Source organism: Falco peregrinus, chromosome 1 (assembly GCF_023634155.1).
Source record: "Falco peregrinus isolate bFalPer1 chromosome 1, bFalPer1.pri, whole genome shotgun sequence".
NCBI lineage: Eukaryota > Metazoa > Chordata > Aves > Falconiformes > Falconidae > Falco > Falco peregrinus.
In genome coordinates, this window is record NC_073721.1 from 107,290,842 (window position 1) to 107,306,599 (window position 15,758).

At 39.5% G+C, this 15,758-nt stretch overlaps 1 protein-coding gene across 2 annotated transcripts in view; it reads left to right on the top strand.

Moving 5' to 3' along the window:
* Positions 1 to 269: 269 nt before the first annotated feature.
* The window catches only part of ETFA (electron transfer flavoprotein subunit alpha), a 31,016-nt gene continuing 15,527 nt past the window's right edge, over positions 270 to 15,758 (top strand). The window contains exons 1-9 of one of the 2 annotated variants that reach the window (XM_055805794.1): positions 270 to 426; positions 6,055 to 6,204; positions 8,020 to 8,101; positions 8,202 to 8,284; positions 9,791 to 9,890; positions 11,102 to 11,212; positions 12,457 to 12,558; positions 13,341 to 13,409; positions 14,465 to 14,547. In XM_055805794.1, coding sequence (XP_055661769.1) covers positions 388 to 426; positions 6,055 to 6,204; positions 8,020 to 8,101; positions 8,202 to 8,284; positions 9,791 to 9,890; positions 11,102 to 11,212; positions 12,457 to 12,558; positions 13,341 to 13,409; positions 14,465 to 14,547 — 819 coding nt within the window. In that variant the 5' untranslated portion in view covers positions 270 to 387. The remainder of the gene's footprint in view (positions 427 to 6,054; positions 6,205 to 8,019; positions 8,102 to 8,201; positions 8,285 to 9,790; positions 9,891 to 11,101; positions 11,213 to 12,456; positions 12,559 to 13,340; positions 13,410 to 14,464; positions 14,548 to 15,758) is intronic. The other variant, XM_055805789.1, reaches the window with a different exon arrangement.

Here is a 15,758-nt window from a genome sequence, read left to right on the forward strand (position 1 = left end):
CAGCCGCCGATGGGGGCCTTCCCCCTCTCCTCCTTCGCAAGGCGCGTTCCGCTGCAACGGGACGGGGTCGGGCCCGGAGCGTGGGCGGCCGCCGCTCCCCGCCGCCATCGGCCCGCGGGAGCCGCGCCGGGGCCGGGCGGGAAGGCGCACGTGCCGCCCGCCTCCCCTGGCGGCCGCGCCCCGGCCCCGCCCCGCCTCCTGCCGCCGCCCGCGCGGTGCGGGCCTGCCCGCGGCCCTCTGCGGCCCCCCGCCGCTCCGCCGCTGCCTGCCAGCGGCTGGCGCGCGGGGCAGCCCCGCCGCTGCCCATTGGCCCGCCGCTCCGGCCAATGAGGCGGCGGGCTGGGGCGCGGCTCTCGCGAGAGCGGCGCGGGCCGGGGCGGCGGAGCCATGTTGCGGGCGGTCGCGGCGCAGCGCCTGCGGCGGGCGGTGAGTGCGGGCGGGGGGAGGCGGCAGGCTGGGCGGGAAGCGCGCGGGCCGAGGGGCTGCGGCCCGCTGAGGGGCTGGCCGCCGCCCGCGGCCGCCCCCCCTCCCGCCGCCCGGGCGGCCGCCCGCCGGGGCGGGGTGGTGCGGGGCGGGGCCGAGGCGAGCCTGGCCGACGGGGCGTGCGGGACGGAGCTCACCCGCCGCCCTCTGCGCGGCCCCGCACCGCGCCTGTTCAGAAGCAAAGTTCGCGCGTGGGTGCGAGCAAGCCGCGGCAGCGGAGCGGCGGGGGGCTGTCCTGTGGCGGAGGCCGGGGGAGCCGCCGGGCAGGCCGGTCGTCTCCGCCCCCCGCGCCGGGCAGGTGTCGCCCTCGCAGCGGCGCGGGGCCCTCGTTACCGCCAGCTCCGCGCACCGTCAGGAAGGCGCTGGCGGCTCCGGGCGCGGCTTTCTGCGGCTTTGAGAGGGCCCGGCGTGTTTCCCAGTCACCCGAGCGCAGCTGCGTAGAAGTGCGGTCGCTGTAACTACCGCGGTCTGCGGACGACGCTGACGTGAACACTTGTTGCTTTTCCATATTGACCTTCATATTGCTCAGCGCTGGGGAGTGCTGGGCTTTTGGAGGCCGTTTGCTGCTTGGCATGTCATGCTGGCCATGTTACCAAATTTAACGACTAGGTGAACTCAAGGTTAGTTTGGGTAGATGATTCATGAAATGCCCTTGAATACCTGTTTGATCTTGTAGCATGCACTAGGAGACACTTAGTCCACTAGAACTGGGTGAAAAGAGCCCTTCTAAACCAGCTTTAAATCTCACAAGTTTCTTTTTGGGCTCTCCAAGCAAGGCTCATACAGGTATTACAGCCCTAAAATGGGAATTATGGATATACTAATCTGTTTCAGGTACTAAGAATGGCTTCCAAGAAAAGCTAAGGCAGACCAGAGCATACATGATCTAGTTAATCTAGAAATTTTAACTGTTGTGATTATGGATGCCTTTCAGTTACTGTTAGGCTGTAGGCGTTGCAGAGCAAAGGTCTTCATGATCTCTGGACCTCATAGGACATACAGTACTGCTATGTAAATAATACTTTGCTCTCGTGATCACTGCACAGTTCAGTTCCACATCCTGGAAACATGAGGTCAGCTCCTTGTTTTTCAGCCATCTGCATCTAAACTCATAAGTTCATAAAATAAAGCAAATAAAACATTGTGCATGTCTTCGCTGTGTAGGTAACAATGTTGTCTGCCAGAGACACAAAGCAGGGTCCAGCACAGCTAACGCTTGTGCAGTTAAAGATTGAATAGTTTAGAGAAGAACAGGATGTGAGAGACAGGGAAGATTGGTGTTGCATAACTTAAAGATGGGAGGACTGAGGAGGAATACAAGACTGCAAATATACAAACGGTCGGTGCAGAGGATGGAAATGGAATAAGCCATCTAGTGAGTTCACTTCCAATAGTGTGTTGTCTGTATTTCAGAAAGCTCCGTTGCTTTGATTTTTTATTAATGGTTTGCATGGGACATATTTGGAAGAGTTCATTCTGCATTACATCTTTCTGTTGCTGCTTCAATTCCCGTGTAATTTTAAGTCTTTATTGTGATTCCTAAATAAACCCTTTTAAAAAGTCTTCATTTATTCTGCTGTTCTTCACCACAGTTACATCTCCCTTTTCAGTTCAGGGGACTCCAGTGTTGTTTTTCTAGTTAGCATTTCCTGGAGTTAAATAGATTCTCAGACCTCTTCTGTAGCCAGACCTGTACCGAGGTTCTATGAGAGGGTCTCTGTGAGATACATAATTCCTGTTAAGCAGTTTAAAAATTTTAATTTCTGGCCAGTTTGCTTCTGCAATGAAGAAAATCAGCTCTTGAGATGACTTCATGGGTCCAGTTAGGTGCTTTTGTGTTGTAATTTTCTATTTCGGTTTCAGTTTCTCTGCAGAGGTTGGGAGACGAGTTTCCTGGGTGAAGTTTCTAGCAGCCTATTTAATATTCATGCATATATGGAGTGTGGGGCCATACAGAACACACCTGCTGGAAAGACTTCTGGGCTGTCCCATCTTTTGTTCCTGTGTCTGCCGTGTGTGTTACCTGCAGAGCTGATTTCGTAATTCCTGCATTACAACAAGTGTCCTTGGAGCAGGCCGCAGGCCTGGTTTAGTATTGGCTGTAAAGGCCACTGATCCCTGCCTGCTCACCAGCTCACCAAGCAGCAAGCAAAGATTCACAGTGGTTTTGTCTGTGTTTTTTTCCAGCTGTATGTTTTGTAGCATATAAGCAGCAAATCCGTATTTTAAGAAGCGCTGGGCCTGCTTGTGTGCTGTTCAGGTGACCTGTGTATGTGCTGGAAGACCCAATGTATGTACAGTTTGCATTGGTGTTGCTGTGAAGAGCAGGTCACCTGTGCAAATTGAGCGAGTACTTTGCGTAGATGGGGTGTTGTCCTCATGTAGGTTTATTTGTGCACATATACTGGGCATGTCCCGATTTCTAATGTTTTGCCAAAACGGTAGCAGTGGGTAGTCTTGGTTATTTTGTCTGAAGTCTAGAAATTCTGGTATTACGCTTAAACTTCACATTCTGCTTGTAAAACGTTGCTGGGTTTCTCAGGTAGGGAGCAAAGAGGCGCTTTGGGGAAACTCGAGATGATGGATTCAGTGAATCCTTTGGTGCTTTGCAAGTGGCTTGATGTATACAGCACATCTAGGCTAATCTTACCACCTTTCAGGCATCTGGAAGTCAGAGTCTAGGTTTGCTCTACAGTGAATGCTGAGGTGGTGGTGGTGAGTTAGAAATTTCAAATGGTTTTCCTTCATAAATATTTATTTTAGTATAAATTGAATTACTGTTGTCATCAGAGAGGAAATGAAGAGGTTTCTGCTGTAAGGGGAACATGGGTGCATAGCTTCAATTTATGTCTAAACTTTGGTGAAATAAATGTCCAGTTCTACTGGTTGCTGGCAGATGTGTTTGTAATTTACTGGCATGCTTAGAGAAGCCACTCGATTGCCCAGGTTTGTAGGATGTTTAACTGTAATTGACTTCTTTGGATAGCTTGATTTTTCCAGAGCTTTCCAGGAACCTTCTGTGGCACAAGTGCTGAGAGCTGTTTCCTCTTGAATTGTTCTTTTCAATAAATTGGTTGTTCTGTGTGTCTTATCTCTTGTGCTTTTTATCCTTGCTGTTAGCTGGTTACATTATATTCAACCTCCCTATTTTATCTAGGCTTCAGAGTAGGCATCCTGCCCGAGTACAGGTGGAGAAATTAGGTCAGTGAAATAATGAGCTCTTCTCGCCCATGCGCAGCTGGACAAGTTAGTGCATCAAAATAACTACCTGTCCTTTTCATTGGCTTACTGCAGATTCTCAGTTTTCACATGTGACTGGATGAATTACCCTCTGCTTTTACTGCAGAATCCCTATTACAACAAACAAAAGTCAGTTTGTTTTGGTTTTGTTTACTTAAAAAAATTTTTACATGTGTTGGTATATTAAAAAATTCAGACTCACATAGGAATCTTATTTGTCATCCAGTATTTTTACACAAGATCTAGAATGTGACTTTTATTTTAAATCTGGTCTTGTCTTTTTGTTCAGAAATGTGATGCATGTAGGTATAAAGTGACCCTCTGGTGTGTGGTTCCCACAAATACAAAATGTGGGATTGTCAGTTTAGAAATAATACCTAGTTATAGTGCTATATCTTATATATATATATATATATATATTACTATAGTGGATATAGTAATATATATATATATTACTATAGTGGATATAGTAATATCCAGTCTGCTCAGGCAACATCCGTTGCTCTTACTCTTTTTTGCCTAAAAAAAAATATTTCTCAGTTTATTCTAGAATCGTTTGACAGAATGATGTAGAGCTCCCACGGTGGTGCAGTACTTAATTTAGGGAAAAGATCGTAATATGGTCAGAATTAAGTGTGTTTAAAATGCATGCGGCTCCCTGCGGAAATTCAAAAACTTCAGAATCTTTCAGGAGCGTGGTCCACTTTACCCTGTGACATGACTAGAAATCCTAGGAAAAGTGGGCTTTTTGCCACAAAAACATGGATTTATTTTTCAAACGGTGACTGAAATCTTGTAACTTTTATTGCAAATGATGTATGAAAGATAATAAAAAATATGGTGTCTGATCTGTATTGAAAATAAATATTTTATTAATTATTATTATATATAATTAATATTTACAATAATTATTAACAAAAAATTGTTACTGGCAATTGGCTTCAAATGATCCTAGAATCTTTCATCATAACAAATAACAAAGCGTAAAAGATGAAGTGCAGAGCACTTTTACAAGAATCCTTACTGTTTTAATCAAAATGACAAATTACAATACTGATTCTGCAAAAAGTTATCATCGTATTTTTATTTTTACACTGTGATTAGCTTCAGGGACATGCTCAGGATTTGCTTTCTCTGTGTGAAGTTTTTAGCATGTTGGTAGGCTTTGTGTGACTGAAGTCCATGTCCAAATTCTATTTGGACTCTTGAGATTTTCTGAAGCTCTTTTTACTAGTTTAAGTGGTGGGTAAGTACCTATTGGCATGAGGGGATACGGGGTCAGAATACATGTCTAAAAAAGGTAGTATCTGGCTGTGCAGTCTTAAGTGTTGTGTTAGTATTTGTGCCTTGGTCATATTAATGAATGTATTTTGTTTTCCATGTGTTCCATGTTACATTGATCATAACTTGATCTTGATAGCTTGGTGTAGGCTTTGTGTAGGATGAACAAAGACTTGAAGGATGATACTCCCATTCCCACCCCAAACGTTTTCCTTACCCTAGTAAGGAATCTTGGAGGAATAATGCTTTTTCCAGGTTCACCTGAAAATTAGAGAAGAAAGTCTTAGAGCTCAGAATATTTTGGTTTGGTTTTGTGGCAGTTCTTTGTCGTTTTTCTCTTCACCCCCACCCCACATTTCATTTTTGCTTTAAAGACTGTGTGTGGATTCTTTATTGGTCAGAATTATTTATTTAAGGAACACTGAATTGTGGTGGTAGACAAACTGATCAAGTGTCAAATGTTTTAAGGGGAAAATAGAAAAAAATGAACCTGTTGTTATCAACAGTTCTGTTAGTGTTTTTAGACTCTGAGCCTTTTTGCTACTTAAGTGTCATCCTGCCACTGCGTACAATTTTGCCTTTATACGTAACTAATGAAAAAAGTGTGTTCTGTAGGTAGATTTTGGCTAAAACCTATAGTAAAAAACAAAAAAACCCAATGACCACAAAAAAAACAAGTAAGTATTTATTTGCTACCCTCAATTTTTCTTGTGTCTTAGTCTTGCTGGTTTAATCTTTAAGGTACTTAATTACATTGATCAACTGAGCCTGAATGTAATGTATTAAAATATTTTTCTTAATATTGTTCAATATTTTCCTGTGGAAGTTTCAGGTTAAACACAGCATGTTAGAGATATGCTGAAGTCAAGCAAGTTTATACCTTTTCTTAACACCTACTTAATAAAAATCATCTAGATTTAGCCTGTTTTGTTTGACAGCAGTGTTTTACAGTTTGTATAATTGATAACTTTCTGCTCTTAGGAACAGGTTTTTGCTTAAATGATAAGTATCAAACTCCCCTCTCCTTCTTTCTTATTTCTTTCTTTAAAGGGATTGCTGCTCCAGAGGTTTCAGAGTACATTAGTCATAGCAGAACACAACAATGAGACTCTTACACCCATTACACTAAATACTGTCACAGCGGCAAAAAGCCTTGGAGGTGAAGTTTCTTGTTTAGTAGCTGGTACCAGCTGCGACAAGGTAGGAAACGCTATTTTCATATGAATGAAATAATGAATGCGGTGAAACACTTGGTAGCATCTTGGTCCGCCTGAAAAATAATCTGTAGCGAAGAGAACTATGCCAGGAATCGCTAATCTGCCAGAAACGTCCTGCGTTTGAACTGCTTCTCTTCTGAAGTGAAAATAGATTTCATTTCACAAGTGAGAATATCAGTATCACCTGTTACAAGCTTAAGTGAGCAAATTTTTATGGGACCAATTAACTTCTAAAATAATATTTCCCTGTAAAGTTTCAAAGACAAACATAGCAGTGCTAAGAACTTCGGAAAAAAAACTTGCACTTTTTCAGATGGCAACCAGAAGAAGTGAAACAGGACAGTGACAAATAGGGCTTCTGAGCATCTTGGGTTTACTAGCCAACTAGTAGCGTAGTAAGAGTGTTTGCAACCTACAATTCTGAAATCGGTGCTGCTTGACTTTGTCATATAGGTCACGTCTTAAAAAAGTTTCTTGTAAGTTAACTGTTGTATTGTTAGTCTAAATTTTATGTGCAAAGTCTAGAGACAATATAGTTACTACATTAGTGATACTTTCATTCCAGCATGATGTACTCTTGTTTGAACAGTAAATGTAGAAATAATTATGCCTCATATTTCTCATAGTAGGCTCTTGTTCATGGGTTGTTATTCTGAAAGCAGTCTGTAGTATCTTATGCAGGCGGCATACTTAGGGCAGCTAATTCACAAATAGGTGGAGAAACCTCAGTGGCTATTCTAAAGTGAGACCCAGGTGTTCTGAGGTGGAGACCCAGAGGCAAATATTTATCTAGATCAAGAAAATGGAAAAAAAATATTTAATTTTGCCTGATATGTGAGCCTTTGATCTTTCCTTATTCTTTGGCACTCACATAGTAGAAGAATGGATCGGGAATTTTTTTTTGTTTGTTTTTTTAATACTAAGTATATGGTGTCTATTTGGCAACATATGTCATGGTGGGAAAAAGTACTTCACAAAAAATGAAGGTTTGCAGTTTTTTAAAAGTTTCTTTGTAAGAGTCTGAATTGGTAGGACAAGAGAGCCATTTACTCAAGCAGATACTCTGTAGCAGCTATTATGGAATTGTTATTTATTTCCTTTTGTTAATTTTTGAGGGTAAACTGATACTCAGCAAACTCAGTAAAACTGCGCTAGTCCTGGGACAATGCATGTGGTCTCCAGACACTGCTGTCAGTCCTCTCTGATCTGCAACAACCCTTTTATCATTGAAACGTCAGTTCTGCAAATTTAAAAGAAAAAATGCATAAATACAGAATTGACAATATACATCACATCAGTAGGCAGAGAGTCAGCTGCAAGCAAAAGATGGCTCCTAAAATTTGAACAAAGATCATAACATCACCGTACTTCTGTATTTGCATTGTATGTTGTGTGGTAGATATCAGCTGATTTAAAAAGAAAGTAGGATTGGTTTCTTGATGATTTTATCAGAATACTGAGCAGTAATCCTCAAGTGTGATTGTTATCGGCTGTTGTAATAAATCATGAGATCGTTGTGTAATCCTGCATACAGGAGGCAAGCTTTCCTGTGTTTGATTTGCTTTGCAGTTTTCTTATCCACAGAATTAATTTTCATTATCCCATAAGGCACTATGCTATGAGTCAGAACATACACATTTTGTTCCATCAGGTTTGTTCTGCTTTCGAAATTCACATACTTTTGTGTTCCAGTTTGAGCTATCTATAGGCTGTGAGCTCTTTGCAGCAGGGACTCTCTCTTGTTACTTGGTTGTGGTGCCTGTTATAATACAAACTAATAATTAATTTGTAATCATAGGTAGCACAAGAACTCAGCAAAGTGCAGGGTGTTGCAAAAGTTCTAGTGGCTCAGCATGATGTGTACAAGGGATTTCTAGCAGGTGAGAGTTGTTCTTACCTATTGACAAAAATAATGGTATTTATATTTGTGATTGAGAATAAGATAGTTGTAAATTTTGAGCAATATATTTTTATCCTCAGAGGAGCTGACTCCCTTGATTTTGGAAACTCATAAAAAATTTAATTACACCCACATTTGTGCTGGAGCATCTGCCTTCGGGAAGGTAAGTAGATCAAAGTGCATAAAAAAAATAAAATGTCTTGTAGAAAAGAGACACGTGTCTGAGAGTATGAGTCAAAGACCTGAGAGAGGTCAGCTGTGGACAGTTTCAAATTTTCAAAAAATGTTACAGTAGTTCACTTAAGAAGTCATTAGTTAGAAACACTGATTCATGTCTGAGTTTTATTATGGGCTGACTTGGACAAAGGAACAGTATGGTAGAAATATAAGATTTAGTGGTAACCAGCTAGTTCTGTGTACACAAGGCAAAATGTGCAATAACACAAAATAGATTAAGTGATCTGAAAGCATTATGAAAATTGTAAGGAGAAGTACAGTAAATTGAGATGAAAAATGTATGATAGGCGGGTTGAAATGAAAGCGCGCAGACATTGGAAGCATGTTTCTTTGGAGAAGGGGAATTGCTTCTGTGGTGTAGGTCATGTACATTGAAGCGTCTGTAAATATATATGAATAACACAGATCCAAGTCAGCCTAGCCAGGATGTTTTTAAATGAAAATACAGTTTTTCAAAACTTATTTTTTAAGCAGTGTGTTTTTAAGTACACAGGGAGCCTCAGTACTGACAATCTGGTCAATGTTGCGGTGCAGTTAAATTAGAGGAAAAAGGATACTTCAGAAATCTTGCCGATGTAGGATGAATAATGACATCAGCCTTCCATCTGACTACTTTCACTTCCAATCGATATCAATCAGTATACTTGTTATTTTGTTAAGAGAAATCTTTACATACCTTAAGACTTAGCGTTTTTTAATTTTATCTTTTATTTTTGATCTGCAGTATCTTAGTAAAGGTTAATAGCTTTTGCTTGAAAGCTTGTGCTTCCATTTTTGACTGCTTGATGTGAGTAAAGATTTCAGAAGTGGGCCCTTTGTGTTGTACCAAATTGGGGTGGGTGGCGGGTAAGCAAAGCTCTTGCTATCGTTAATTTCTTAATGATTTATGTTGCTTTTTATCCTCCTTCCCATTCGTAAAGGTGCTAAGTAATTTCCCAGTGTCAATTTCAGAGCAAGAGAATATTTGAATATTAATTTTTAAAATAAAATTTTTGGGGCTTTTGGGGGGTCAGTGTGACTTTTGGGTTTTTTTCCTATTGTCTTTGGTAACTAGCTTACAAAAATGCTTTTTTTTTTTTCCCCCTTGAAGTGCGAAGAACTCAGCAATCCATAATTGTCAATTTTCAGAGTAAATTGCATCTATATTTATTTTTAAAGTATTGAAGCAAATAAGCCTCCTAATTTAAGATATTAAATTAAGGGTTTACTTATGGTAAGTCACATAAAATGTCTAATGTTATTACAATAATGGGATTTTATTTGGCTGCTAAAGCTAAATGAGTAGCCCTAAAAAAATCTTACAGTTGTATGTGCCTTCTTACTTACAGACAGCATTATATGAAGTGAAAATCAGGACAGCAGGCATTTTTTTATTGACCATGTGAATTTTACTTAGCATTTACTTTGCTAACTTTTAATCTTTGACTTCTAGAATCTTATTCCCAGAGTGGCTGGCAAACTTGATGTTGCCCCTGTTTCTGACATTATTGAAATTCAGTCACCAGACACTTTTGTAAGAACTATCTATGCAGGTGGGTAATCAGAGAAGGTAAGTGGTATTTGTGCAATAAAGGACCCAACATTGATAACTCTTCTACATAACCCTGTTGCTACAACCTTGGAATATGACAGGAATTCTCACTTTATAATATGAATTGCTGTGGTTCATAAAAATGAAACCTGGTAATGGACATGATGCTTCATGTGTGAGAAAGCAAGTAATCCTAACAGCTTTGGTACTGTCAGTTAGAAACCAGGTCTGTTGCTTTAATTAATAGTATTTGGTAATGTCCTTTATACATACAGCATTTCTTTGGTAATTTACTTCTGATCAGATTTTGTAAAATGTAAGACATTAATTGTCCAACTTTATTTAATATGACTAGCATTAATTCTGATTTAAGATACCACAGGGTTATTTTTCCTAATTATGAAGACATTGAACTAATTATTTACAACATTTCATGGACTTAATTTGCAATTCTTTTTTCAGTCTTTTTTCTCTAATGCTTGTCTGATGCTGTGTTTTAATTTAGGTATGAGCTTATTAGCTTGTGTTTCTTAATTTTACTGTACAAGATTGTACCAATGTGGTATTACATTTTGAGTTGCATTACCAGAATGTGGTTTTGTGTTGCACTTTTAAGCTGCTTCCCAGGAATTCAGTTTCAAGATGACTTTGTTTATGAATAGCTGGTGTTGCAGCTTTTTTCTTTTTTAGTGTTCCCTGCAGCCTCCAGTGTGAAGTAAATACTTTGTAGTATATATTGTTGAGAGAAACACAATCGCACAGGTACTTGGGGCAGGCCTCGTTGTCTTCTGTTCTGATGAATTCATACAACAGGATAAAACATCTACTTTGAATTATACACACTCTTCATGTTTAAAAATGACACTTTCAACGTTGGGTTGTGGCCCCCTGCTTCTGAAATTTAAAAGCTCATTTGTAAGAGATTATTTGAATGCTTTGTATCCTTCAAATATAGAAGATTTGTTATCGTACTTGGAAACAGGAAGCTAAAAAGTTAAATTACACTATTTGTAATCTATGTTTATTAAGTGCCAAGGTTTCATATTTTTTAGTCATCTAAAACTGCAATTTTGGGAAGTAACTTTCTGAATGTTGTCTGTTCTAGTAGAACTGCTAATGTGTTTCTGACACTAACTTTATTTGTTTTTTAAAAAGCATAGTATGTCTGATTATCTTCTTCACAAGTATAATGTGGGCTTTTTGTTTGTTTAGGAAATATTCTTTGCACCGTGCAGTGTGATGAAGCAGTTAAAGTATTTACTGTACGGGGAACTTCTTTTGAGGCTGCACCAACAAGTGGAGGTAGTGCCAGTTTAGAAAAGCGTGAGTATTTGTTTTGGTTGTTTGTTGTTCCATGTAGTAGAGTTGGTTTTGCTCACTGCATGGTGATGTTTTGCAGAAGTATGTATCAAAACAAACTGATTGCTATAACTGTGTACCTTTATGCTTTTAATACAGATACTTGCACTTTTTAGTGGTGTCTAGTAAGGGAAGATATGGTTTATCTGCTCACTTGCTACTTCTTCTTTGACCAGAAACTGAGATTATTTGTACTGAAATCTGTGCCTCTTTCACTTGCTGCTTAATCCTCGAGAATCTTGAAACTTTTCCTTTTTTAACTTACAGCTGCTTCAGTGGCCAGATTGGTGTTCAAAGCAAGATTGAGCAAAAATAAAACTCACTGGCTATCCACAGTTTTGGTTTATAATTGGTCATATTTCATTTGAGATAGGTTATTACAGTGTCTAGCTAAATTAGTAGCAGTTTAAATTGATTTGAGAACACCCGTTTGTTGTTTCAGATTGGTTTTAACTAAATTGGTTTAATTTATTGTTTCAATGAAGCCGGTGTAGCTTTGATAGTAAGAGAAATCCAGTTACAGAATCACAAAATAGTTGAAGTTGGATGGTACCTCTTGAGATTTAGTCCAACCCCCCTGGAGCAGTAGGTTGCTGAGGACTATGTCCAGTCAGGTTTGGCGTGTCTCCACAGATGCAGACTTCTAAACCACTCTGGGAAACCTGCTCCAGTGTTTGATCACCTCTACTGCTTTTTGCTGTGGGCCTTTTCATGACTGTGCTGTAAATGCAGCAGAGGCGATCGATCATTAGTAACCTGCTGCACGAGTGTGTTCATCTCAGTCCTCGTGCTTTTTCTCTGTGGCTTAGTACCTGCCCCTGAACCATCCTGTATTTCTTAACATCTGGATGTTAGGGAACGAATGCTGCTTGGTACTTGAGTAGAGTATTGCATTGTCATTGCACTGCTTAATTGGCTTGTTTGCCTGTCTTAAGAACCACACTTCCTGTGCTGGGTTGGTATCAATGTATTACTTACACAACAGACCTTCATTTTAGTGCAGTTTGTACTTTAGGTTACTTAAACACAACTAATGACAGAGGCTTATAAGTCAGAGCCACAGAGCTATTACTTACAGTAGTTAAAAGCTTGTGGTAGAATTGGTTACAGAACTGAGCTTTTGCATTAAGTTTAAGCTGAAATTTACGAGGTTGAAAATACAGGCTTTATCCTTTGTCTTGTGAATGTTTTTCTTCTGGGCAATGCAGTAACCCCTCCACCGCCAGTTGGTTTGTCTGAATGGATTGAGCAGAAGTTGACAAAAAGCGATCGACCAGAGCTTACTAGTGCAAAAGTGGTCGTATCAGGTGGTAAGTAGATAATACTAAAACTGTAATGTCGCGTTGAAGTAATGGTACATCTTGATTAAATAATATCTATAGCAGAACCCTATAATGTGATACATTAAAAAAAATATTATGATGTAATTCTGAAATAGGGCGTAGGGGCCAGCGGGAATGCACCTAACATGTTTGTTTTGTGTAGAGGCAAAACATGAGTTTAACATATGCTAGTAGGCTTTTTAAGAGCATTGTCATATTTGTGAGTCCCTGTAAAATTAGAGCAAAATGAAGTGGTTTTAGATCCAAATCTGTCATCATTGCTAAGCATTACAGGCAGTCCAAAAATTAGTAAGTAATGGCTTTAATAATTTCAAAAATCATTGTTTGTATTCTGCTCTTCAGGTATGAAGTGATGGGCTGTAATTTTTACTGTAAGCCTGTGGCTAAAAAATTATTCCTTAGCTATCCCAATACAGAGTTTTGTACCTAAAGCCAGCAGAGGGAGCACAAATTGGTAAAAAAAAAAATCCCATTTCCCCGATTTCAGAGAATGATCTTGATGGTGCTGTGTGCAGGAAGTAAACTAGGCAGTGGTGTTGGTTTATATGCATGAAATAATATTAATTGCAAAGACAAAAGCTAAATCTCCAAAAGTTAAATACTATTTAGTAACAGATCCAAAAATACTCCATGCAGGCATATATTTGTGTCTTTGCAAACACAAATACTCATACAGAAAATATGTAGGCAATAAAAAAAAATCTTAAAGCAAATTATGTTCTTTATCTTTTTTGTTCTTAACTTTTAAGGGAGAGGCTTGAAGAGCGGTGAAAATTTTAAATTGTTGTATGATCTTGCGGATCAATTACATGCTGCAGGTAAACTTGTTTTGCTCCATGTTCGTTGTTTTTTTTTTTCAACCCTGGTTATTATATTTCAAAGGTCACATTAAAAACAATGTTCATCTTAAGGCTTTTATTTTCATGTCTCAGTCAAATTCTTAACATCCTTTTACTGTACTTGTAGATAAAGTTTTGTCTTGTCCTTGTGGTCTTTTGTGTATTTAAGTGCCTGTCTATGGAGCCAAATACTAAACTCTAATATTTCCTGTCCTCAAATCTCCAGAACACAAGCTCACAAACGAAAAGTGAAGTTGCATAAATTAAAAATTGGTCCTAGCTTACTCTGAAGAGCTAATATTTTCTTCATACATCGTTATATACTACTCCTTTACTGAATCCGTTTCACAGCTCTTGTAGTCTGAGTGGCTCTGTCTCTTTGTTATGCTTTTGTACGAACAGGAGGAAACTCACCATGTACAGTGTTTCAGCAAAATATTTTAAGGAAAGGTTGAAAGAGAAGGAGGAACTGTTTGCATTAACATTTTAACTACATTAGTTTTAGATTTCACATGTAATAATAAATTTACAGTTCTACATGAATGGCTTTGTTCTTAAATTGGTGGCTTCACTAACTAAACGTCTATGTGGCATTTTCAAGTTTACTTTGATATTTTTCTTCACTATGCCTGACTTTTGAGCTCCACAGCAGTGTAAGATGGCACATGTGTTCAGTTCAAACTTGGAGGAACATTATGGGAAGGCATTTATGGGAAAATCCTCTTTTGACAAAGCAACAAGAGAAAATAATGGCAATATGCCAGACTGAAATCCTCGGTTTAAAATATATGGCCCTTTGGTGCTGGGAGTGAGGATTTCCTGTTGCTTATGAAGTGCATTAGCACTTAGTGTTTGGAAGTTTCAGCCAGTGGTATAGGGAGGGATTACTATAAGAGCTTTTAAGAGGGAAGTTTCTAAATACATGCCCTTACAGTGTGGGACTCTTCAGTAAAATACGTGTGCTTTTATGGTGATAGAAATTTGGCTCGCTAATATTTTAAAAGAAAACATTGGAAATATTTTCTTTCAACTAGTTGGAGCTTCCCGTGCAGCTGTTGATGCTGGCTTTGTTCCTAATGACATGCAAGTTGGACAGACGGGCAAAATAGTAGCACCAGTAAGTATGGAAATATCTTTCATACAAGAGCTGTGATGTTTTCTAGCATAGATTTTCCTTCAAATCAAATGCTTAGAAATGAGCTAAGTCTTAATACTGAGCCTAACAGGAAAATCTTAGTGTGCCCATTGTCATAGTGTCACTTGACTATGCATTTACAAAACTACAGCAGCAAGCTGTGATGTAAAGCTCTATTTTGGGTCAGTCGGAAGGGTTCTGGAGACATTTTTGTCAGAGGTTTTGTGTGCTGGATTTTTTTTATAGTTGCCTGTACTGAACCTTTTTTCGTTTTCTAACAGTTATTGTTGATATGCTGAAAGATATCATTGCCAACATAAAATTGAAATTATTGCTATGGGAAGAGCATTTTTTCATTTTTTTACAGGTGATGATTTGTATTTTAAGTTTTGGTAACTGTAACTGGATTATTGCATTACATTCTAAGTAAAATTTTTGTAAGAAATGAAACTGCAAGAAATTTAGGAGGTAAATAATCTATAGGTTGGCTGCTGTAGAGTGAAATACCAAGGGTGTACTCTTATGAGTGGTTTAATGTTGGGAAATAACATGCTGCATATCTTTTCTGCTATGCATCCTGATGCCACAGGGGACTGATTTCTGTCCCTGTGTCTCTTCGGATCTGGGGGGTGGCTTTCTGTCAGGTAGGAGTCTACTTTTGTTGTTCCTTTTGACCTGAGGAAATGTGGGGAAGTGGTAGACAAATAAAGCACGCTTCAGCTTTAGTAAATTGAGTAAATAAGAAGCTGAAAATGTAGCTCATCTCAAGTGGGGGGTAGGATGTGTGTTAGCATGTACTGAGGTAGGATGTCATGGTCATGAGTAAGGAATAGTGATGAAGAACATGGGCAGGTGTGGCAATCTGTCATATATACACTTTGAGCTACATAATCAAGTAAATGTTTAACCTTTCAGTAAGCAGGTTTTTTTGCGTGTGTTACGGCGATGGAAGGCACCAAAGAGCAACTTTTTACTTGTTAATGGTTTAATGAGACCAGTAAGGGAGAGTGAGCTGGACCTTAGCAGAGAAACTTGTCTTACTTCAACTGCTGCATTTATAAAACCACAATAATTGAACAGTAAAAAGCTGTACATGTCCAAAGCCTTGACAGGATCTGAAATGTGTAGTCTTTGTACCGTTAAGAGCTGCAAATTTGAGAACTTCAAACCATGACCATTACTTTTCCAGTAAT